At 39.9% G+C, this 26,386-nt stretch overlaps 1 protein-coding gene across 8 annotated transcripts in view; it reads right to left on the reverse strand.

Moving 5' to 3' along the window:
- The window catches only part of LOC109109487 (Down syndrome cell adhesion molecule-like protein 1 homolog), a 130,693-nt gene that overhangs the window by 16,257 nt on the left and 88,050 nt on the right, over nucleotides 1-26,386 (reverse strand). For 3 of the 8 annotated variants that reach the window (XM_042739186.1, XM_042739184.1, XM_042739185.1), the window contains exons 8-20: nucleotides 21,012-21,287; nucleotides 16,651-16,932; nucleotides 15,681-15,800; nucleotides 15,396-15,572; nucleotides 12,710-12,915; nucleotides 11,577-11,673; nucleotides 11,273-11,401; nucleotides 10,771-10,938; nucleotides 10,191-10,261; nucleotides 9,639-9,879; nucleotides 7,347-7,532; nucleotides 5,899-6,054; nucleotides 2,768-2,922 (exon numbers count right to left, since the gene is read on the reverse strand). In XM_042739186.1, the coding sequence (XP_042595120.1) occupies nucleotides 2,768-2,922; nucleotides 5,899-6,054; nucleotides 7,347-7,532; nucleotides 9,639-9,879; nucleotides 10,191-10,261; nucleotides 10,771-10,938; nucleotides 11,273-11,401; nucleotides 11,577-11,673; nucleotides 12,710-12,915; nucleotides 15,396-15,572; nucleotides 15,681-15,800; nucleotides 16,651-16,932; nucleotides 21,012-21,287 (2,264 nt within the window). The remainder of the gene's footprint in view (nucleotides 1-2,767; nucleotides 2,923-5,898; nucleotides 6,055-7,346; nucleotides 7,533-9,638; nucleotides 9,880-10,190; nucleotides 10,262-10,770; nucleotides 10,939-11,272; nucleotides 11,402-11,576; nucleotides 11,674-12,709; nucleotides 12,916-15,395; nucleotides 15,573-15,680; nucleotides 15,801-16,650; nucleotides 16,933-21,011; nucleotides 21,288-26,386) is intronic. The other 5 variants (XM_042739187.1, XM_042739188.1, XM_042739191.1 and 2 more) reach the window with 3 other exon arrangements.

The raw sequence follows: 26,386 nt of genomic DNA on the forward strand, positions 1-26,386 counted from the left end.
TGTAATTGTAGTGTGTTTAAGAGAGCCGTGTGTCTGCTGTCCAAACGCATGCTCATCACAGTAAACGTCTGCTGCCCACAGACATGCAAACACACACAGTGTCATTCCCACCGATCGCCCTGAATGCTGCCCTGCCATCCTCCGTCATACCCCTCGGCCCTGACGCTAACACATCCACACACACACATAGTGTTGTCTCAATTCATGATGAGATGGCTTTTATGACGGTTTGAGGCTAATGGATTTTGTATAAATATATTTCCATATTCTATTCATAATCAGAAATAGCTTTCTCTCTTTATAGCAGTTGTCTTCTGAGGGAGCATTTTTAATGAAATGGAACCTCATAAGTGATTGATTTGGAACACTTTACATTTAATTTCAAAAATTTACTTTAATTTTGCTGCACCAGTATGAAAGCAAATAAATAAATAAATAGTAGATGTAGATGATAGTAGATACTATAATATATTTTTAAAGGTCTTTGGACACATGAGTTCCCCAGGTATACTTAGAGACCACTTTGGTCGGCCATCTTGGAAATAACTATTTCCCTGCATGTGAATATGCCTATTTCCATACAATATAGATGTAGCAGGTGAAAAACAGTACGTGAGGCGAGTAGTATGTTCAAATTAATAGTATTGATGACCTGCTGTTTCCGCTGAGATTCTGAAGCCAGCATCAAATGGATACTTTACTGTTGCAGTGACAACATGGCAGATGAAGTAAGTCTGAATTATATTCGTACTACAGACATTCATACTATAACTTACTTTTTTAACAGTCGCAAAGTAAGTTTTAGCAACTACTTTACAGTATGCGATTTCGGATGGAGCCTATCTCCAAGATGGAGTTCATCACAATTTTCTGAGCTAGCCTTCTTTGCAAACCCGTAAGACCTTTGTTCATAGCAAAATTAAGATATTTTTTTATGAAATCCGAGAGCTTTCTGACCCTGCATAGACAGTAACACAACTGAAATGTTTAAGGCCCAGAAAGGTAGTTAGGACATCATTAAAATAGTCCATGTGACATCAGTGGTTCAACCTCAATTTTATGAAGCTACAAGAATAATTTTTGTGCACAAATAAAAAAAATAATGGCTTTATGAAAAATAACATTCTGATGTAGAAACTTGATGTGCTGCACCTTGTTTGCAAGCAGAGGAAGATGCACACTATAGATAAAAGTCTTCGTAAACTTGTATGAAGGTTTCAACAGCGAGGATAACTTGCAATTTTTTTGCCCAGCCTTACTTATTCGAACAAGAATATACAGATGATGAACTAAGAGAGATGGGCGTTCTATGTCAGAACATTCCTGCATCAGCAGCATCATCACATGCATACATCATGGTACTCTAGTGAACGCATCAAAGACTGACAAAAAAAAGATTCTCGTAGCTTCATAAAAATGCTGTTGATTTACCACTGATGTCACATGGACTGTTTTAATGATGTCCTTACTACCTTTCTGGGCCTTGAATGTGGTAGTTCTGTTGCTGTCTATGCAGGTCCCAGAAAGCACTCAGATTTCATCAAAAACATCTTAATTTGTGTTTCGAAGATGGTCTTTCGAGTTTGGACGGACATAAGGTTGAACAATTAATGACAGAATTTTCATTTTTGGGTGAACTATCACTTTAATAATAATAATAATAATATTAAATTACATCACTCTACATTTTTCACAATAAAAACAAGGACAAATGGGTCTCATATATTTAGCTGCCTTCATATTTTAGGAAGAGGTTCCCTTACAAGAGATCATATTTTCTCTCTCTCTCTCTCTCTCTCTCTCTCTCTCTCTCTCTCTCTCTCTCTCTCTCTGTGTCTCTCAGCATGAATCAGGTACGGGAGGTGCAAACGGGAGGGGTGGGGCACTGTAACGGATATTAAAATATTCCTCCGGTGTGGAGATAGCAGTGATCCGGGGAGCGATAGAGGGAGATAATGAAAAGAGGAACAAAAGTACTCCCCGCACGCTGAGTCTGACCCCCCACCCCCCTCCTTCTCTACCTCCTCCTCCCCCTCTTCTCCTCTCACACTCATTTACATAGTAATCACCCCGTGCTCTGTGAGAGGCCGGAGAGAGAGAGAGAGAGAGGAGTGATTTGTGAATGAGCGAAAGAAAGGAAGAAAGTGAGCATGTGTATATCTGGACAGGTACATTAATTCAGTGTGAGAGTACACAAATTACGTGTGTGTGTGTGTGTGTGTTTGTCAAAGAGGTGGTTATAAATGTGATCGAGCCTGTGGGATGTGTGTGTGTTTGTGTGTGTGCTGTCAGCTTGTTTCCTGCCCTCCCTGATGAACAGATGAGGTTGTCTAGGCAACGTGATGAGACGCAGATATGCAAATGAGACGGGAGGGTGAGCTTGCATGCACACACTGCAGTATGAGCCTCTCATTTACACATACACACACGCACACACACATCCTGCTGATACTGCAGCACAACCTCACACATGCACAGATTAAAAATACACTCGACACAAATCCAGACACAAATAGACAATATGGCGAAATAAACACTGATTTAAACTTAGAATCGAAAAAAATAAATAAAAAGATAGAATCTAAAATCCACACATATTGTGCCCATACCCATATGAAATAAAGCAAGCACATAAGTGTAAAAAATACGCAAATATTCACTTTCTTCTGCTTCAACTAACACACAAACACAAGCATGCCTTCATTTTTTAACAAAAATACTACACCAAGTGACACCAACACCAAAATCAATGTTAAAAACAAGTTACCCCTTTTTGTCTCACCGGTTGGCCTGATCCAGGGCTGGAACAGTAAATTGTGTATTTTCGGATGATACCATTGGGCTTTATAGGGGGAAGCCAGGATACCACCACACTGGTGGCAGAGGATGGTACAGCTTTAATGCCCGCTGGAGGACCGGGGTCTGAAAGAAAAAATATAGAGATGGAAATCTAGATTAATGTATGACAGAAGCATTGTGGGATTTACCACATTTCCAACTGACCAAAAGGTATGTTCGTAAAACTTAAATGAAAAATGCTTTTCTGGTCTTAGAAGATGTTGTCATGCAGCGGTTCTGCCTATTTAGTCAGCTAACCAAGTATACTTTGGGTTTTTCAAACATTTTAAGATTTGTGTACATTGTGCATGAAATTCAGTAAAGTTTTTTAATAGTGCTACCAAACGATTAATCGCAATTAATTGCATCCAAATTAAACATTCTTGTTTACATAATATATGCGTGTGTACTGTGTATTTTTATTATGTATATATAAATAGACACACAGTATATATTTTGAAAATATTTGTATTCATATAATTTACCTATAAATATATTTAATATCTATTTTTTTTCTGAAATATATACATTCATGTGTGTATATTTATATATACATAATACATATACACAACACACACACATATTATGTAAACCAAAACTTTTATTTTGGTTGCAATTAATCACAATTAATCGTTTGACAGCACTAATTTTTAGTTAAATGAACTGTGTGTTCAGACGACACATTAGCATGGCCATCAATGCGACCACATTGTATTATCTTTTGATTGCACTGCAAAGAATATTTGCCGACCACTAAGTTTTGAGCTTTTGGTCACAAGAGCTGACTTGGTGGCACTCCCGACAAATTTGTTAAGCGACAGTAAACTATAGAAGATGAATATGGAACTGGCTTTCTTATCTCTGTACTCTTGTATTTGGTGTTATTTGGTAAACACTATAGCAAATACAAATAAGTGCCACCTACTGAGAGAGCAAATTTGCATTTTCATTCAGTGCCATTTTTCCATTGGTCTGAACAGACAAACCATATTCAAAAACTGAACATTCATATTGGTGTGAATAGGCCTTGAACCTTTTGTGGGGGTCCAGGGCTTTTTTTTATTTTAGGATTGGTTCGAAATCCATTGAACCCCCCCATCACACTTATGCCATCTTAGAAATAACCGTCTCACTTTAGTGTGTCTAGAATATTCAGGAAGACATGGAGATTTAAGGAGGATTTGGGGGAAAAAAATCATCATCATCATTACTATGGTTTAATCTAATGGGTCAATCCTTGAGGGGGTTCAGGTCTTAAAATGTGGTGACACAAACTGATGTGATATTTTGTGGTATTAATGATGATTTAACAGCATAATTCCTTACTATGAGCAGAGGGAAAATGGCCAAAACTATTGACCAAAAATTCTGGCCAAGTAGCCCATTGACAAACCGACACTATACAAATCTGTATACTCCTAAATCTAAATTCAATTAAATAAAAAAGCATCTCTCTTATTCTCCGGCATTAAAACCCTTATTTCCCTGAACCCCTCTCAACCCCACCAGGGAAAAGAGGAGAGACAGATATCGCCCTAATCCTATCCCGACCAGTGTAAGCACAAAATTAATGTCAGCTAATCCACAAAGAATAAATCCTTCTCCTTGTGTTGGATGTAGGATCTGCTTTGAGACCCCCCTCCTGCAGTGTCTTAATTCTCATTAAGTGTGCTAATGCTATATCAGAGCCTAAATGTTGCCACAGCGACCGTATCCAGCAATCAAGCAATCCAGCATCATTCTAGACCTGGACCATGCAGCACTTGCCTCCAGCTAATGTGGTTTTGTGGCAAGATTTTATATCTGACAACCTCCCCCTACCAAGACCTCACACACCCTTGAGCTTGAATAGAGCTTGGGTAAAGTGGAAGTGGCTTGCACATAATGTGGCTGTGCGTTTGAATACGGGTCCACCACTGGCTGGGTTGAAAGCTTATTGGAGGGTCATAATTATCTGTAACATTGATACATTTAGATATATTTGTGGTCCAAAACCTAGTGAGCTGCCCATTTAAGGGATCGTAAATATGCTCATTAGAAAGTAACATTAATTTTTCCTTAAAGCTCCCTCAATGGGCCACATTCTAAGACAAAATGATCCATAAAGACAGTCCCAGAATGAACTACAATGCAGCAAGCTCAGGGAAAAAAAAAATATGATTGATTATAATTATCAATATAATTTTATTCAGCAAGAATGAATTAAATTGGGGAATTAAAAGGTGGCAGTAAACATTTATATTAATATTAAGAAAGATTTCTGTTCCAAATAATTGCAGTTCTTTTGAACTTTGTATATTACACACACACACACACACACACACAAACATACGTATTATATTCTATTCCACATAAATATTAAGCAGCACAACTGTTTTCAACATTTTTAATAAGAAATGTTCCTTTAGCACCAAATCAGCATATTAGAATGATTTCTGAAGGATCATGTAACACCGAAGACTGCTGAAAGTTCATCTTTGCCATCATAGGAATGGATTACATTTTAAATATATTCAAAAATATTTTGAATCATAATATTCTCCAGTATTACTGTTTTTTTACTGTATTTTTGCCTTGTTGAGCATAATATATTTATTTCAAAATCACTAACAAATCTTCCAAATCCCCAAATTTAAAATGTTTATGGACCTATATATCAAACTGAAAATTATCAATAAGACACTTTAGTGCTGAAATTTACTATTTTAGCCCAATATTTTTGTACACTGTGTATTTATATGCTTATAAGACCTCAGAGAAATTAGCTTTTCGACATGCTAACATAAAACTCTGTTGGATCAAATTATGAGTCAAGTCTTTTGTGTGCTGCATGTAAGGATTTACATATGAGGCCCCATGCTGCCTTAGAAGTCAACTGTCTACGTAGGGAATAGACAACAAGCTACATTCCATATGTAGTGAACAGACAACAAAACAGCTTACTAGGTTTTGAAATAAATGCTGCCTTTTAATTAATTTATTTATTTATTTTTTGCATATCTGCAAATACGTCGATATACAATCAGTGGTCATGTGTACATGTGTTGTGTGTGAACTTACGGTCTTCTCTGGTCTGTATGTAGAGTACGTTGCTGCGGACGCCATCTCCTGCCTGTGTGTAGGCCAGAACCTGAATGCTATAGTTTGTGAACTTCTCCAAGCCCTTCAGCTCCACCTGCTCACGAGTGGTAGTGATGTTCTGCATCTCTCCCCATTCTGAGAGACGTGAAAAAATTGTAATGACTCTCCTTTTTTATTACATGTTCATTTACTTACTAATAACAGCACACGATTTGAACACATGAGGGAACACAGGGAGAACCATGTTTACACATTCCACTTACAAAAAAGTACCATGGTATTATAGGGAGACTAAAATAGTCTGTTTTGCTGGACAAAGGGTTGCTTGTCACTGCTATAGCTATATTTAGCAGACAATGATATTTATGTCCAAATGCAAAACAAATAAAAAGTAAAAAGTTTTCCCATGGCTCTTTGGAGATGTTGAAATACCATTTATTCTGGACATACACCATGGTAACAGCATGCTTTTTTGAAGAATACAATTTAGTTCAAGGTACATATCAAAATATCATACAGTAGTTTTACCATCTGTTATCGTTACTGTGATATCGTAAGGTGCTGCCACAGTACTTTTTTTGTAAGTGACATAGCCAAGTAAACACAAAAAGACCCATAGACTTGACTTTTTCTCTCAATTCTGTTTGGTCTAAATAATATACCCTTACCTTGTCATTACTTTCGCATTATTCAATCCATTTATGAACCATTTTTAGCATATCAGCAAGTTGGTTCAAGTATGCTACCATTCAAAAGTTTGTTTTTTAATACATTTTTATTCAGTAAACTTGTACTCATTAAATACACATTAAATTGATCAAAAGTCACATTAAAACATTCAATTTTGCCATAATTTACATAATTTACCCTCACATTGTTCCAAACCTGTAAGAGTTTTTATTCTCTGTTGAACAGAAAAAATATCTTTTGAAGAATTTTGGTAACCAAACAGTTGTGTGTAGAATTGACTTCAATTGTATGGGAAAAATATGGAAGTCAATGGCTAATAGCAGTGGTCACCAACATTCTTCAAAATGTCATCTTTTGTGTTCGGCAGGAGAAAGCAATTGATACAGGTTTGGAACAACACAAGGGTGAGTACATATTGAGAGAATTTTCATTTTTGAAACTATCCCTTTAAGCATGACTGTTTTCAATATTGATAATAAGAAATGTTTAGCAGATTGATTGAATGATTTCTGAAGGATCATGTGACACTGAAGACACTTTCGCCGATTTCTTAATCCACAGTTTACTCAGTCTATATATAAAAGACAACAACAGACACACACATATACCTGTCCACCCACAAATATACACCCTCTGTGGGTTGGACTGGCCAGGATACAGATACACGGGCGGGCAGTAGGGGGCGCTCTACGGGGACTGTGGCTAGTGAGGGAGTAACAGTAATAGCGTATAATTACTCTGATTGAGCCTAAGTGTCTGGCCCCCACAGCACCCACCTCCATCGGGGTAGAGGGACCAGAACACCACACGGTAGCCCTTCAAAACCCCATTCAGGGTCATCCGCGGGGGCTCGGACCATGTGATCACCGCCTCGTCTGATGTCACCGTAATGGCCCGTACATTCTGGGGTGGCTGGCTGGGAACTGCAAGAGAAAAATGAGAGACGGTCACATAAAAGCAAAGGAAGCGGCAGGAAAATAATTCAGGCACCAATGGAAACAAGATACAATAGGTGAAGTGGAAACCAAAAATTGCAGTGAAAGAGCACAATTACAGTGATATAGTAAAATGACAGTAATATACTGCAATTGGAGCACTTGGTATGTCCCAAGAGCATCAACAACCTTGTAACTACACTCAAAATGGACAGAACAATCACATCCCGAAGCTAAAGAGAAGTGAAACGTTACTGTTATCTCGATCTTGAGCTGTTTCACCTACTAAATGCATTTGATTTTTTTCCGGATACACCGCAAATGTGGCGGTGGTGATGTGCCAAATTGCGTCTCTGAATAAATAATGGCACTATTGAGGGGACACAGAGCCTGTCTGTGTGACTTGCTGGGAGGGAAAAAAGCATGTGCGGACGACAGGATGAAAGGAGGGATAGAGGAGGGATAAAGCTGGCTTGGCTCTATGAGGGAGCAGCTGCAGCTGGCGCAGGAAGAGAAGGAGCGAGTAAAGGAGATGGTGTGAGGAGGGAGGGAGGGAGAGTAGAGGAGAAATGATGGTATTTGTTTGAAGAGGCCTTAGGGTCCGACTCTGTCTGGTCCTGGTGGACCACACTAAAACTGCCATTTAGAGTAGAACGGCTTGACAAAACGCTCAAGAGCACAACTCGCAATAACTCTTCAACCCTGCCCGCAAAACCCAGGCTCTCACTCGCTGTCTGGATATGACGCATAGAACAGACATATTGGTATCTTACGGGTATATTGGCATCTTGCTTCCCCCCAGCCAAAATTACTTATTCACCCTTTTGTCATTTCAAACAAGTTTGACTTTGTCTTCCATTTATTTTATTTTTTTAAGAATATCCTAGCTATTTTATCAATATAATGAAAGTGAATGTGAGTTGCCTGTATAATTTGTGCACTATATATCTTCTGTCTAACAACAGGCTTACTGTACAATATGCAACAAACAGACAAAATTCAAGTCATTATGCACAGAAAATCTTGATATCCGCCCTAAGTCGTCTTGGTACATTCATGAGAGAAGTAGCCATGTCTGATTCATGAACAAATCATTTGTTTGAGTCAGATCTTTTCAATGAATCATTCCAAAGAGGCCCCTGTGAAGCAAACAAAACCATCCATCTTTGGACCACTTTTCAATGACGCCCAGATACAGCAAACCGACATCAAATACCTGGCAGTGACGAAAGCATGTGGTGTTGCTTCACGTCACCTACATCTGGGACAAAAAGTTGTGCTTGAACACACTGCACACACACTGTTTCTAGTTGGTCAGAGATGGTCTGGATTGTCAGTTGGCTGGATTACCAGGAAGTAGCCTGGTTTTAATCTAATAAACAATCTTGGTTAAGATGGATTTCTTTTTAGGATATAAGGGTTTGAAGAAAAACTAAAACTTGACAAGAACACCACTGATGGAGGTAAAAAAAAAATCATCAGGGGGAAAAAAATGATGGAAGAGCTCAACAGTGGCACAAAAAGAACCCAGGAGCTTTCCAAAAATAAGAATGGAGAAGAAAGACAGTGGGACAGAAGTGGGCGGAGGGATGGAAGGGGAAGTTGGGAGATGGAGGGAGAGATAAATGAAAGGTGTTTGAGAGCGAGTGAGAGAGGAGTGGGAGCTGAGAGGAGGGGAGTTGAAAGCCGGAGAGAGGGATCTGGAGGAAAGATGAAAAGAGAGAGGGGGAGACAATGCGCTCAGCTGCAGATAATTAGACTGGGAGGAAAAGCAGTGGATCAGGGAGAGGGGCCTCGGCAGACAGGCTAATTATAATTATTTTTTCCTATGCTTGTTGTTATTACTATTATCCTTAACAGCATCAATATCACTGACAGTGACATGCATGTGCATGAGGGCCACGGGCCAGAGTTGCCCTGTACTCACAACTCGTGCACAATTACACAAAAGAGAAATCCCCAGAGCATAACAGACAGACAGATAGACAGATAGATAGATAGATAGATAGATAGATAGATAGATAGATAGATAGATAGATAGATAGATAGATAGATAGATAGGTAGACCGGTAGATAGATAGTGTATTTCATTACCATCCTCAAGTGTTGTGGCATTGATCTCAGAGCTGGAAGGTCCTGTTCCGGCTCGGTTGAAAGCCTGGACCACCACACCATACTGAGCAAACTTCTTCAAGTTATCCAGGGTGTACACCTCACTATCACCTGTGGCTTTCATCTCCACTATACTGTACTGTCCATTACTGCCCGGTCCATTCTCCCTATAACCAATCTGATAGCCACGGATCACTCCATTCTGGAGCTCTTTCTTAGGTGCCTAAGTGGAGTGAAAAGAAAATGACATATAGTAAGAAGTGAATCTAAAACTCTAAACCCTAGGTCTTCAACCCTGCTCCTGGGGACCTACTGTCTTGCATTATTTTTTATTTTTATTTTTTTTTTTTCCGACCTGCTTCAGCAAACCTGGCCTGTGATTTTTCAAGTGATCCTGAAGACCTCAATTAGCTGGTTCTGGTGTGTTTAATTAGGGTCGTAGCCAAACTGCAGGACAGTAGGTCCCAAGGAGCAGGGTGGAAGACCTTGGGTCTAAAGTCAAAAGAATGGCAAGTTTAGGAGTCACAGACATACCTTCCAGGTGACACGGATACTCTGAGAGGTCATTGGCTGTAAAATCACATCCATGGGTGGCCCATCAGGAGCTGTAAAAAGAAAATCACATCATATCACAAGAATATTAAACGAATAAAAAATGTTGTCACCTCAAAGTCATTCCAAACCTGCATGACTTTCTTTTTTTTCTGTGAAACACAATAGGAGAAATTTTGAATGATATCCTTTTAGATATAATGACAGGGGACTAATACTTTTAAGCTTTGGAAAGGGTACAAAAGCACCATAAAAGTATAATAAATGTGCCCTGTATTATTTAAGTGCTATATTCCAATTATGTTGAGTCCTATGATAGCTTAGTGCGAGAAACAGGCTGAAATGTACTGATAATCTTCCCTTCCGGTGAGCTTTCAACTATTGTGATGACAACATTGAGTCGGTGAGACCTCGAGAACCAAATCAGTACATTACTGTGGAAAAGAGTGACCAGGAAGTTCTTTAAAAATTAATCTCTTGTGTTCCACGGAAAGAATTAAGTACAGGTTTGGAACTGCATGAGGGTGAGTAGATGATGCCAGATCAGGGGCGGGAGACGTACGTGCTTCTTCTGTGCTGATGGTCAGCTCTTTGCTGGCTTGACTGCGTCCAATCTTGTTGTAGGAGTACATGCGAATGCTGTACACGGACGCCGGGTGGAGCTCCACTATATTGGCCTGGTTGTTAGTGGGCGAGATCTTACGGGTGGCATGTTTCAGCTCCCACGGGTCTACAACAAGCACAAAACAACACGGATACATTACTATATCACACCTCCATCCAGGCTGTTCTGGAACATTATGTTTGGACTGTTTACAGATCAGATCATACGGATTTGAAAAACCAGTGATGCACTGAAAACTAGGACAAGCGTAGATGTACAAACAACAAAATAAGGCAATACACCCGAGTCGCAACACTGCAGAAATCCGTACACATCCCATTCATCTTCTTGCAGTCTGAGCTTATTCGTTACATATTCTTCTGACATACAAATACATATTTAATGCTCGCTCACAATGTAATTCATCCAAGCTTGAAATGGAAACAAAGCAATGACGCACCGGATTTGTTCTTGTACTCAATGTCGTAGCTGGTGATGATGCTGTTGCCATCGAACCGCTGCGTCCACCTCAGGTTCATGCTACGATCTTTGACCTCTCGAACCTCCAGCTCTGGGGGGTCAGGGGGTTCTGCCAACAAAACAAGTGGAAATAGACTTCAAATAGATGGAGGAGATTTAGACAGAGAGAGAGGCTGAAGAGTAAGAGGTGGCTTGGGGCCAGGAGGTAAATTATTGATTTTATGTCTCTAGATAAAGAGTATCATGTAAGATGTGAGCATGTTGTTCATGGCTGATTTTCTTGCCTTGCACCGTCAGCTGGATGAGCCCTCGGCCCTCGCCGTATGAGTTGATGGCGTGGCAGGAGAAAAAGACGGAATCCCCTCGCTCCGCTGGCTTCAGCTGCAGAAAGAAAGAAAGTGTTCAAGAGAAGAACTTGTTTTTCTCTTTTCCTCATTTTGAGGCCCACTTCATGTATTGTTGTACAATGTACAAGTGTCAACTGGACAAAGGTACATAGTTTGACATTAAGGTAGGAATGCTGGATGACTGGCTGTTTGTATTCACTAATATGTTATCATTGGAGTAATTATGTAAATAAGTTTGTCCTTGTGAACTGTTGTTTATAAATCTTTACCTAGTGTTATCTTTTTATTTAAAGCTGTCCGCTATATTTTTTTCAAGGGTAAAATGCTTCTCTTATTCCGGTTTAATGTGTAATAACAATAATAATAATAATAATAATAAATATATTAAAAAAAACCTTTCATATATAAAAAGTGCTTTGCAAGTCAAATACGCTATAATTTATTGAAAATAATTAAACAAACAAATCAATATAACAACATAACATAACAAAACATAATATAATATAATATACAGCATGTCAAAATATAAAATCATTTAATAATAAGAAGAATCATAATAATAATAATAATAATAATAATAATAATAATAATAAAAATAACAATAATAAAAGAAAGAGAACAGAGTGATACAAGACATCGGACACTAGCACATCTGTCTAATCGGTGATTTAGGAATAAATAAATAAATAAATGTGCTTTCAGGTCAGAATATAAAACAATTTTGTAAACAAGAAACAAACACATAAACAAACAATTAAATAAATACAAATGAACAAATAAATACAGCTAAATGGGAATTACAGAATGAATGAATGATATATAAGTAAACGCTCAGTGAGCTTCTCAGGTCAGAATATAAAATTATTTTAGAGTGTGTAAACAAAAACAAGCAAACAAACAACAAGAGCAAAAATTAAAGTTTAGAAAAGAAAAGGTGGAAGTGTATACTACTGTAAACCTGTTTGGAAACATTTAGGCAAGCCTTTGCCTTTATTTAACATTTATTGAACTCCTTCACTGACAACATACTGTACATATACTGTATGTGTGTGTGTGCACATGTATCTCACCTTCAATGTGGAGATAACTTCATCGCTTTTCTCGTTGGAATTGGTAGTGATGGAGTACCGAGGGTTACGGTCAGGGTCAATAACAGTGTCACCTCGCTCCCAGCGGATGATGATGGGGTACTCACCCCGGGCAGTACAGTTTAACTCCTTGTTCTGCCCCTTTATGGCCATGGTAGTGTTTGGGTGGGATGTGATCATAGCTGGAACTGCACAAAAAGAAATTATAGAAGGACAGGAAGTAAATATATGTTTAGGAAAAAATGAATTTAAAAAGAGGCAGAGGTCAGTGTGACTTTAACCTGACACCTGCCGTTCTTGTGACATGGGGCAGTGAGCATTAGCATGTCTCTCTTCAACTCCTCAATCACTTTTTCACACTCTCTCGCTTGCGCATTCCCCCTGAGTAACTCTTCTCTAGTGCTGCCACACACACACACACACACACACACACACACACACACACACACACACACACACACACACACACACACACACACACACAATATCGATCTGAAGAGGGTTCCGCTGTTTTGTTTTCATCACTTATTCATTCCCTCCCTTCCAACGAGTGAAACGGATAGAATTGAGGGAGGCAGAACAGAGGAACGATTCAATCAATAACACCAACACTGAATCAGAGAGCGCGAGAGAGAGTGAAAAGGAGACAGATCCACTGTTAAAAAAATAAAAAAATAAAAAGCAGTATGCCGTAAACAGAGCCGCATGATATCCACAGGCTTTGCATGAAAATTTAAAACCATGCTCTACTATCTCTTGTTGAATAACACCACATAACTTAAGTACATTATTCATAATAGGTACAATCCTTCCTATTATTTTTAGTCAAGAACACTACATTACTTTTGAGGAGATTATATATATATATATATACACAAAATATATATAAATTGTCATCAGACTAATAGCATAAAATCTCATTCTCAGTAAATGGAATGGTAGTAGTTATTGTACTAAGTGATTTATACGGGTCTATTTTATTTATGGTTTCATGTCCATTGATGATAATTATAATTTCTTTTCTAACAATTTCTTAAGAAATACCCTATTTTGACACATCTCAAGTACAGTTATAAGCATATATTTGTTGCATTTAATTTCATATTATTAAAATACTATGGTCTGGATACTATCATTTTAATTACAATAATAAGGATATTTTAAGCATTAAAGAACATTAATTAGAATGAAATTAATTTGCATTACATTAATGAGAAATTGAGGTGAAAATATAAAATAAAGAAAAACAACATAAAAAATAAAATAAAATACTTTCTCTTTTTCAAATACATCTCTTAGCACATTTCTTAAGATGTAACTGGGTAGAATGTTAATGAATACACCGGTGGATGAGGTTTGTTTAAATGTGGTCAGGACTGTAACTCAGGCCTAGTGTTGCAGTGTTGCGTGGAAGGGAGTTTTCTGCACTCTACATTATGTGAAGGATCAATAATATGGATTTGGACAGAACAGATCGTGTGTCCGATTTAACGATCAGTCATGAGATGGCCTTACGAATTCGTTGTAATGTTTTATTAATCTAAATGAGATGGGCACACTTGAATCTGTTGTTTTGGTACTCTTATTGAGAGCCGTTCACACACACACATGCAAGCCGTTACTCCTGGCAATTCTAGCTACTATATAAAAAAGTCAAAGGCTTCTTTTATTTCTTGCCTCAGTGTGACTGATATATCATCAGCTGGGTCATTAGTTTGAGTGACAAAGTGTGACAGGTGCAGGTGTGTGTGCGCCTGTGTGTGTGTTTAGAGGTCTTGTGTGTGTGTGAGTGTGTGTCTACTCAAGCGTCTCGAACCCTTCCCGCAGGCATCAGTCTGAGACGTGAAAGACCATCTGAGGGCCATTCTTAAACAAAGACCTCAAACACACACCACTGCAAACCATCCCAAAGGCTGCAGGTCAAATCGCATCCAAGAAATCCTCAAATCTACCGTGACTGGAATTCAAAAATATGGCTTTATTTGTATGTCATGGTTTAATGAGAGGTTTAACTATTATGAAATTTCTGATATTCAACAGCTATGCCCTGAAACCTGTCTACCTAGAGAACATGTCTAGGCATAAATTAGGCAGCCTTCTAAGCAGGACTGTATGCATCCTCCAAAATATCAAAATTTGAATTCAAGATTTGAATGGAATCAAGGAAAATTCAAATTTCTTAATATAAAAACTCTGAAAACTATTGCTAATTTGAAATATTTAAACACTTTTAAGAACTTGAATTTCCTCTAGTATTAGTGTATTTTTTTACACTTTTTTTTTTTTTTTTACAGTGAGTATTGAGACTTGAATGTAAAATGTTAATGTCAAAATGTATATACTATATTTTTAATGTAAAAGTGGGTACAGTCATTTGTAACTTGTAAATGTTCAAGGGGTCAGTCGTTTACAGTTATTTTAGTCTTTACAAAAACAGTCTGTTAAATGATTAGTTCACTTCCAGAATAAAAACTTCCTGATAATTTACTCAACCCCATGTCATCCAAGATGTTCATGTCTTTCATCCTTCAATCGAAAATAATTCAACTTTTCACTGAAAGCCTCTTTGTGGAACCAAAAATGTTTTTTTCTATTGCATCACTGTTAAAACCCCTTTTTGGAACCTTTATTTTTAAAAAATGTAGATGTACATGAGAGCCTGACATACTTTTAACAGTGAGCATCATGCTCTTGCTGATGTCGGACCCCACTCCGTTGCTGGCCTGACACAGGTAATATCCCCGGTCTTCCTCTAAAACATGGCGGATCAGCAGAGATCCGTTGGACAGGATCTGGATGCGACCTGTCAGTGGAACTGGATGGTACTGCTGGGGGTTCCCTATACCTCAGAATCAAAATGAAGACTTATCGTCTGCTCAAGACAACTTGAAATTGATGTTTTGGACATGCAGTGACAAAAAAAAAAATAATAATTAAAAAAAATAATAATTACCTTTGGCATGCTTCCAGACAACTTTGGGAGGAGGGTACCCTTCCACAGAGCAGTTCAGAACTTCTGACTTGCCATAGATCCCATCTTGGTTATTGGGCTGAACCCGAAAACCAGGGGGAACTACAACAAAGAAAATACACAGTTTCAGAAGAGGAGATAGCAAATAAAGTGGTTTGCCAAGTAGGACAAATTGTTGATCCAAGACCAACATTAGGTCAAACAAACATAGTCCTAACCCTATATCCAATCTTATCACCAACCCTAAACTAAATAAATAGGGGCTTTCACACAGCATAGTTCTAGGAACTAGCCAGCATGGTGGTTCCTAGAGAACTGATTTCCCTCTATGGCCATTTTCCTGGTTGCATTCGCACCAGCAGCAGGAACTCTAAAGTGGTTGACAGCGACGTCTTTATTCATGGCATTTACAAACATCAACAACCGGTGAATGGTGGACACTGTGATTAGAGCTGTTTTTGTTGTGTGTTGTGGGTTTTGTGATAATGGAGATGAAATGTAAATGCACAACTTACAAGAGCATTAAAACCTGACTAAATCTTCTATGACAACCTGGAGTGTTACATATCATCAAGGCTGAGAAAAGAACACAACACTGCAGACAACAGGTAAGTAAATGCCATTATCATTGTTTTCCGTGTTCATGAAATAGTTATTTTACACAGCTTTTTAAAAATGGTGGGTTGCTGGTGTTTCGAATGTGTTTGACCAATCAGTGGACACTTGTGTCATTGGTAGTTCCTATAGAACTCTTTTAAACCCTACTTTGAAGTAGAAGTTCATTTAGTTCCCCAATCGGAGTTCCTAGAACTAAATACATTATGAAAATACACTATCAAAAGGTTCCTCAAATGCAAATGCCCCTAATCTGGTCCAGAAATGGTCCTAAATGGTGAAATAATACTGAGAATCCCATACTACATTGATGTAAAACCCTCACTCTCTTGCTCACCTGTTACTATGAGTTGTCTCTCTGAACTGACAGTTGCTGCATCATTACTGGCAATACAGGTGTAGTTTCCATTGTGCTCCAATGAAACTTTGGAGATCTGAAGGGAGCTCATGAACTCCTTGGTTTCAATGGTGACTCCTGATGTTCCTGACACGATCTCCTGCCCGTCCTTCCTCCAGGTGATCCGGATTGGCATGTCTCCGGAAGACACCACGCAAGCTATGTACATCAGCTTACCGATGGAGGTGGGAGGGAAGTCAAAAGGCTGGATGAGGGGAGGAACTGATGGAGGAAAAGAGCAAGAGATCTTCAGTATCTAATGCTTCATGGTCTCCAATGTGGTACTGACCCCCTTCACCCTCCCAAAATGCACACACACATACACGCTCACACACATCCCACCCCTCCAGCCCATAATAGCTGCTCTAATTAGAGCCCAATTGGCATGGGGAATAATGGCATTGCCATGGACCAGAGGTGGGGGGCTCCATCTGAGACATCTGGGGGATTTAATCTGGGGCTCGTTAAAATTCAGCTAATTAAATCAGAGACATGACAAGACAAGCAGCACACTATACTGACTTCACACTGGAGTCAGTGTTCTGTTGTACTGGTACTCACATACACACACGCATTCATGCAAATGCACACACTAGACCTCGCTGTCTTTGTACCGGGAGCTGTAACCCCTTGTATGGACACACATGGTGAAGTGAAGATTCAAAACCCAACATCAGAGTGACCTCCCTTTCATTTACATTTAACATACTGAAAATAACACCCCTACCCATATACACATGCTAAGTACACTGGGTAATTGATGAATGGTTGTAATGCTGCAGAAGGCCTGTAATCCTGTTAATCAAAGGCTATTAGTGGTGTGCTTTCTCTCAGGGTCTTTGTGCCAGCGGAGGGGAAAGACCATCCTCAACCTTCACCACCCGCCTACAGCTTGAATATTCACTTGTTTGAAGGCAACACACACTCCATTTATCAAAACACACCCACTCTGCCAAAATAAACCACTACACTTTCTTTTCAGAAGAAATGTTGAAAAAGTATGTACTGAACAGTGGGCTTTTTTTATTTATTTATTTTTTTAAAGAAGCATGTTTTTGAGAAATGCCAAACCTCAACTGGAGGGTTGTTTTGTTTTTGGAAATCCTCCATAAAATCAAGATACCCTGCTGACTAGGCTCAAGTCCAAAAATCCTCTCAGGGTGGCCACTTCACACCAAATCCAGTGTTACTAAATGGCATTAAAAAATAAAGTATTTGCAGTTTTCACACTAAAACAATTTGCTTCAAGGCTATTTTTTTTTTTTTTTTTTTTTTTTTTTTTCTGTGGATGCCTTAAGTAACTGTTTGGCATATGAACAATTAAAAAAAGGACCTAAGTTACCAAGGTTATTATAGTTAAATAAAACTGAAAGGTATTTTATTATTATTATTATTATTATTATTATTTTGTTTCACATGATGTACTAAAAACTGAGATTAAAAAAAAAAAAAAAACTTCAAGCTGCGTTGAACACTTTGGGAACGCCTTCAGCATGACTACACTCTGAATCATGTCTAATCAGACCAATGGATGGACGCGACGTCACGGACAGGGTGACGTAGTGACCAGGAAGCTATAAACGCACGTGTGGCTTCTGTCATTCAGCGAAGCGCTCTGTTTATGTATGTCTTATTTACCACTGTTTGTCACTGTCTCAATTGCGGTCGTGGGGTTCGCAAGTGGATCTGGTGGAGGGGATGGAGATTGGCGAGTCCTTTTCTCCTTCTTTGGCCACCGGATCCAGCGCCACCTCCCAGGGTTCGGAAGCACGCTCTGAGGGAGCGGTTTCTTTCCCCCGGGCAGAGGGCTCGGTGCTTAAACTGCCATCCTCCAAGGGCGATGGTGAGAGCACCGACAAACCACCCCAGTATGCACAGAATGAGAAGCATTGTGGAGGTGATAACTCGTACTGTGGCCAAGTTAAATCTTGAATGGCCAGCCAAGAAACAGACTGAACCCTCAAAAAGCAAGTTAAATGAGAGTTTTTTGAGGTCTTAGCTGCCCCCTCCATGCCTAGGCTTGCCGTTTTTTCCCAATCTCCACAATGAGGTGTCGATATCATGGTCAAGACCATATTCGGCCTGCCTCTTTAGTTCCTCTCTCATTGATTACAGAAATGTCACAGGACTAAATGAGCGTGGTTATAGAGCGATGCCCCGGGTTGAACAGACACTCGCAGGTTATATGTCTACCTGTGTGGCATCATTTCCAAAAGCCCCTGCACTGCCCACCAAACCCCTTCGCACTACATCAGCGCTTGTGGACAAAGGGTACATGGCAGCAGGTCAGGCTGGTGCTTGCCTTTATACGATGGCAGTTTTGCAAACTTGCCAGGCGGACCTACTGAAAGAGCTGGATGAGTGCGAGGAAGTTAAATCTGATGACATTAAAGAGCTACGTAGAACCGCTGATTTGTCTGTCGTGCCACAAAGGAGACCGCCAAAGTAATCAAAAAGCCCAAGTGCCTGCGCAGAGGCATCTATGGTTGGTCTTACTAGCTTGCACCTTCTGGCCTGTTCAGTGATGCCGTCAATTCCGTCGTCGACAGTTTTCAGGAGGCTTGTAAACAAGCGGCGGCATTTCAGCGGTTCTTGCCTCGCCGCTCTCTGGTTCATGGGGCTGCTGGACAGGAGCTGCCCCAGCCGTTTGCCCGCTCCACGTACATAGAGGCGTAGAAAGTGACACTCAAAGGCTTCGAAGCCAAAGGCCGATCTGAGGACCATCTTCCTGGCTAAGAAGTCTTCGGCGAAGAAGCACTGATGTTTGTGTTCCAGGGCTTCTGAGGGCAGCCTCCTCTGGGGAAGAGCAGGGTATACCTCATTACATGGCGCCCGTCTCTCCTCAGTGCCCTCAGGAAGCCGAGCTGTTAACACTGCCACTGCTGGTGCTTCAGAGCACAGCGGCCTCCAGAAAGTGCATGTCTCAGTGTCCGTCAGAAAACATTGTGGATCTGGAAAGCTCGCTGACCCCCTGACACTCGTCAGTCTTGATAGGCTGATTCCCTTAGTAGATTTTCTGGCAGCATGGAAGCTTCTGCCAAATATCTCAAGATGGGTCGTGCAGACTGTAGAAAGAGGTTACAGAATTCAGTTTGGGTTTCCACCACCTCGTTTCAACTGTGGTGGGCCCTGAGCAGGTCCTGGTGTTAGAACAAGAAGTAAATACTCTTTTGAGGAAGAAGGCCATCGAGGTGGTCCCTCCTCTCGACAGAGAATCCAGGTTCTACAGCTGGTTTTTCATTGTTCCGAAGAAGGATGGGGGGTTGCGCCCGATTTTAGATCTGCATCAGTTAAACCTCTCAGTTAAGATGCTTACAGTCAAACAGGTTGTCTCAGATCAGATCTGAGGACTGGTTTGTCATGATTGATCCAAATTAAACCCTGCGGCCCGTGACGATACACTGATGTGTAAAGACACAAAACGATCGGTTTGTGCAAAAAACTGAACAGTATTTATATAGTTTTTTTACCTCTGATTTTCACTCCTAATTGAGATTGTACATAGAGTGTCAATGGTCATTTGAGAGATAGGTGGCGGTAATGCACTTATAAGTCTGCGATCCGCCATAAAGCAAGAAGAAGAGGAAGAAGAAGATGCCTCAAGCGTAGGGTTGGGTACCAAAAACTGGTACCTATGTAACCGGTATGAACCGAACCGAATCAGAACACAGATTTCAGTGCCTCATTTCGGTGCCTCTTAAATGCCTGAGTGATTGATTGAAATATATGTCCAGGTTCTCCGAAATGTATGCAAGAAGCATGGGCATCGCTAGACTTTTTTAGCGGGGCTATAGCTCCATAAACCGCACACAAATTCGCGATCACCTCAGAGTCAGACCTTTCTCCTCCCCGTCTTTCAGTTTGCTCTTGAATTTCAGCGTCTTGTTCCCCACGGGTCAACGTCCGTGACGTCGCGTCCATCCATTGGTCTGATTACACACACGATTCAGAGCGTGGTCATATAATATATATATATATATATTGTATTACCCTAACTGACCAACCAAATAAATAAATAACTTATATTTAATGACTTTATTTCTAACTTGGTATAGGAATTCATGCTCAGTCCAAAATGATGAATCAACACAAATTTATAGATATATCACATATCATAACTTCCTGCAAAAGTTATTATTTCTGTATTTTTTTATTGCTTAGAAACCTTTGAATAAACAGCCCCAAATCAGCTATAGAGGGCCTTTCTCTTCTCTCTCTCTCTCCTTTTTTGATTTGTGCCTGCTTGTGGCTTTTTAAAGGGGCAATAAACATCCCCAAAATCATTAGCAGTAATCACTAACCTTTGACTGTGACGTAGACAGTCTGGCTAATGGAGAGCTGGGGTTGGATAAGCACGCTGCACAGATACGACCCCTCATCCGCACCTTTCTGCACATCACTCAACTTCAGAGTGCCGTTCTCATACACCACCTGACGATGGTTGTCTGGCAACGGCGTTGTCCCGTCTTTAAACCACTTGATGGAGTAATAGGGGTAGCCAATCACACGACAGTTAATGAAAGTGTTGCGACCGGCCACAGCTGTGATATTCCGCATGGCCCGGATACTGGGAGGACCTGCAAGAGAGAGAAAAGAAAGAGAAAGAAAGAGAGAGCGAGAGAGGGGGGGGGGGGGGAGGAAGACAAAAAAGGGGTAAAAAATGCAAAAAAGAGAAAGGGTAAATGAGAGGATTGAAAAAAGTGAATGAAAGGGAGATGGGAGACCAGGTTTTGCATGGGTATTTGGGGTAAAGAAGGGAGAAATGTGGACGGAAGAAAGGAGAAGAGCGAGTGGTGGATGGAAAGGAGGGGGTTAGAATGCTCTTGATCTTCACAGCAGAGCATGTGGTGTGTATCTATTGTTTCAATGTGTCTTGTACCGTATCCTTCATCATAGCTTGGCACATAGGCACATATCGTAGAGTCGAACCATGCCTTAATATAATTTCAACAATGAATGAGATGTGTTTCTGCACCGTTAACTTAATACGCCAAGTTAATGCATTTAATAGTAAAGCAATGTGTGGTGTAATCTTAACGATAAAATACTAACCTAATGTGTTTGTGTAGGCAGAGTAAAAATACAACATCACATTTCATAGCAACGTCCCAAAACACACATTTAAACGATTGAGGACTGTGAGAGCAGAGGCCTTAGAATTACTTTAGTGAAACTGTGCCATGTTAAATCCAAGAGTTATGGTTGAATAGCTAAATGCTAACAGCTACTGAATAGCTTTTAACAATAAAGGCTAAAATGTTGTGCTGCTTGTGTAAAGTGGCGTTCACACTGACAGCGAATGAATCATTAGAGCTTGTCAACTCGCTGTACTGCCCTACTGAAACAACAACAACAACAAAAATAAATAAATAAATAAATAAATATAGCTTGTCAGGTCAGACTGGTCTGTTTTGGTGCTTTGGGGTACTTTTTAGCATTTAAGTCCAGCTTAAACAGGTAAACACCATGTTAGCTAGTCTAGGAAATTAGCTAAGCCAGCTTCAACCAACTAAAGCTGGCAAAACATTTTAGGCAGAAAATCTAGTTCATGCATTCATGATCTAGACTGGACTATTATAAGGCACTACAAAGTGGTTGCCCTGCATGTTCAATAAACAGTTCAAAATCCAAAATGCAGCTGCTGGAGTTCTTACCAGGTCAAGAAAATATGATCATACCACCCCAATTTTACAATCTCTACACTGGTTACCTATTAAGTTCTGTATCGATTACAAAGAATTGATACTTACTTTTAAGGCCCCAAATGGTTAAGCTCTAGTGTACTTCTAGAACCAGCCTTCTATCATGCTACAATTCATCATGCTATTCAAGGTCGCAAAACTCTGAACTTTTGGTAAGACCTATGATAGGCAAAGTCCACAAAAAAAAACAAAAAAAAAAAACAGTGTTTTTACATTTGACTCCTAAACTCTGGGATAAACTTTCTGATAATGTTTTGGGGTTCAGACACACTCTCTCTGTTTAGATCTAGATCAAAGACACATCTTTTTACAAAAGCATTCACACAATGCATCTCATAACCTTGTACTCCAGTTGTATCTGATCAAATGCACATGATTTCTTGAAAAGTCACGAACAGCAGCTATGCTAATTATTCTCTATTGGCTTCTCTCTTTGCCCATCCCAAGATAACTAGACTGCACAGTAGAGCTGTAATCAGGCCTTAAAGGGGTCATACAATGCTGCTAAAAAGAACATTATTTTGTGTATTTGGTGTAATGAAAAGTTGTTTTTGCGGTTTAAGGTTTAAAAAAAAAAAAAAAAAAACATTATTTTCCACATACTGTACATTATTGTTTCTCCTCTATGCCCCGCCTTCTGAAACGGTCAATTTTTACAAGGCACATCACTCTGAAAAGCGAGGTGTGCTGTGATTGGCCAGCTATCCAGCAAGTTGTGATTGGTGGAACGCCTCAAGCGTGTGACGGAAATGTTACACCTCTTAACATATTGTGATGCCTTATCCGGCTGGAGTGAAGAGACATAAACATAAAACCCATTATAAATGTGATATAAACATGATTTCTAGTCGTGTCTTCTTTTGGAAGGCAAAAAGAAAGTAGTTTCGCTTTCTCAATGAAACAGCGTCACACACCGCGGCCTTGAGTGAGCAGAGGCCGGAGGCCTAGAGTGAAGAGTGAATCTAGAGTGAACCGTGACTGGCTTGAGTGAGCAGAAGCGGGCGGCTTGAGGCGGATTCTACGAAGGAGCGTACCTTGTGCTTGTGGAAACCACATGTGATGACCTCGGGTTGGACTCCGCTTCGTCCATGGTGAAAGCCCATTCTGCGATTCACAGTGCAAAGTTGATGTATTTCTTCAACAACCAGCACGGACCAGGCCCAGGCATGACAAAGTGGATATCGTCCTTTTTTGGAAGGCCAAATAAAGTAGTTTCGCTTTCACAGTGAAACACACAGCGTCTATACAACATGGCGACGACGGCAACAACAATACTACAACAAGAATAAAAGGTACGTCTTCTTTCTTTGCGTGAACATCTGGGCGCCGTTATGCAAATCTTTCCACATACTGACGTAGAGATGTGGGGGCATGTTAGAACGAGCCATTTCAGGGGGGGCGTGGACGAGTCTCAGCTTTTATAAAGAATATCTCTTTGGATTTGAGACTTTAGTCTTTGCAACTTTACAGATCTTCTTTATTCACCAAGAGCTTGAAATCGCATCATATGACCCCTTTAAAAGTTAGGCCCTACAGGACCTGAGCCCGACAGAATACGGCTCGAGCCCGACAAGTACATTTTGATTGACAGCTTTTTAAAAGCCCGAACCTGTTTAGCGCTCAACATTTTTCAAATGTGCGCACACACAGCTCTTTTGCCTTTTGTCAAGAATGAGTCATTTCTTTTAGCATGTCTGACATAGGCTATAGGCCACTTGGAAGTTGAAACAAAGAAATAAAATAAGTCCTCTGTAACATCATAACATCTCAGCAGTCTAAATAGGCCTAGGCATACACTTAGCCTATCAATAGGCCAACGCACCAATAAAGATGAGTCTTTCTTAACAAGTTAAATTAAGATAAATTCTAAATTAAGATGGGTATTTGGCAATAACGAAATTAAGATAAAGGCTCTGCGCGTTTTGCTTCGCCACTTCTCTCCACAATCAGGCCTCAACGCGACAGTGAATAGCAGCTGAAATTTAATAAAATAATAATGTAATCATTAGCCTTATTAACATTAGTTTATATTATGCATTTAAGACTCAATTAATATTTAGTTATAATTTGAAAAACCTTTACTCACCAAGATTAGGCTACATGTTTTTGTGGAGGAAAATTATTGAGTCCACTGTAGATGGCTTCAGTGCGGTCCTAGGCTCACTGATGGTGCGTCCAGCAACATAACTCACTGGCTCATTATTCTCATTATGCACATTGTCAAAAATATTCCACAAACAGATATTGCTTTAGTTGCTGGTGTAACCAAAACGTAATCGCCAGAGGCAAGCTTCCGTTTCACCTCCTCAGCATCCATTTTCGCATCTTTCTCGCGCTAATCGAAACACATCACATGATCGCTCATTTACCGCAGAAGCCGGAGCTCAAAAAATGATATAAATTAAGCCCGAACTCGTTGGGTCCCACCAGGTTCAGGCAAAGATCTTCAGCTCTACTGCACAGGCTCCAGTCTGGATCTGGCCTCTTGCAAGGACCTCAGATAACGTTAAGTCTGAATAAATAAACAAAACTCCCAAATTTCCCTTACATTGTAATTATTTTAATCACAGTTCAAGTGTGTTCAATTAATCGTGTTCATTGTGTTCTGCTTGAATACATGTCATTGACTAACTGTATTATCCTAGAACTGCACATTTCTGCCATATGGATATTGCTTTGACATAGTCACCTCTCAAAACAAATTACTCATAATTGTAATGTAGAGACATGCATCTTCTGTAAAGCAGCTCTGAAATGATATGCACTATATGAAATGCACTACACAAATAAACTTGATTTGAATTAACTTGAACCTTAGGCTTGTTTTGATTGCTAGTATGCATTCATGCTTAGTCGTGAAGCTGATAATGTGAGCTCCACTGTCTGGTAGTCGCTGTGCATTTGCATGAAGCTTGCTTAGATTTGTTGCAAATTTTGGTCTCTAGTAACCTTACCAACTACGAATGCAACTTGCTCCTTTGCTGCAAATCGCTGTCAGTGGGAATGCCCTTTAATGTGATTAGCATATGCTAACAGCTTCTGGTTCTTTCTAGTATAACAAGTCATTGCTGAATTTGAAAAGGTTAGTAATGTCCAATTCGTGTTTGTTTTCTTTGTTTTGGCAAAAAGAGAAGGCTGATTGTTCAGGACTCTGCTCTCAGAACACACACAAGGATGGAGGGGTGTACGAACAAATGGATGGTGGGACACTATGAAGATTTGAATGGCCAATGCCTGAAGATGCAGAACAAAAAGAAACAGAAAGAGTCAGAATTGAGATAAGGTGGTATAGGAGTAAAAAAAAAACAGAGGAACCAGAAGAACGAGAAGACGTTCTGTAGAAGGACTTGTTTGCCTCAAAATGGAGGGTGGATCAGTTTATAAATCGTCGATGGGGCATATGTAGATTTTTTGCACACAAATATTCTCATCCTCTCTAACAGCCCACTCCTCATCCTCGTATCTCTCTCTTTTCTTCTGTTGCTCTCTCTCCCTTTCTCTCAGCTCAGCGTGCATTGTGCTTTGAAGTCACCGCTCTGACAAGTCAACCCTGATGTATTATTCAAGAAGACTGTCGCACAGTATCCCTCTTCTCTCTTCTTCACAGTTATTCTCTGGCTGTCTTTCTATTTCTCTATTTTTCTTTTGTTCTCAAACATAATATATGAATGTATGAACTTAGATAAGGATCCAGACAGGAACTGAGCACTGCTATTGTACTGTTCACAGGATGAATGGGGCCTGATTGCTCACGGGTGCCTGTGTTTGTTAAATATTGTGTTGTGAAACAATCATCTCCAGAATAAATGTGTGTGCGTGATATGGATAGTGTGTGTGAAAGTCAATGCTGTCGGTTTTCATGAGCGTACTGGGGTCTGAGTGTATTAGTCAGGCAGTAGTGTTTTAAGACTATATGAGTGTGTCAATGAGCATTGGTATCATTTGGCGTGTTTGCGTATAACTGTGGCTCCCTG

Source organism: Cyprinus carpio, chromosome B15 (genome assembly GCF_018340385.1).
Source record: "Cyprinus carpio isolate SPL01 chromosome B15, ASM1834038v1, whole genome shotgun sequence".
Lineage (NCBI taxonomy): Eukaryota > Metazoa > Chordata > Actinopteri > Cypriniformes > Cyprinidae > Cyprinus > Cyprinus carpio.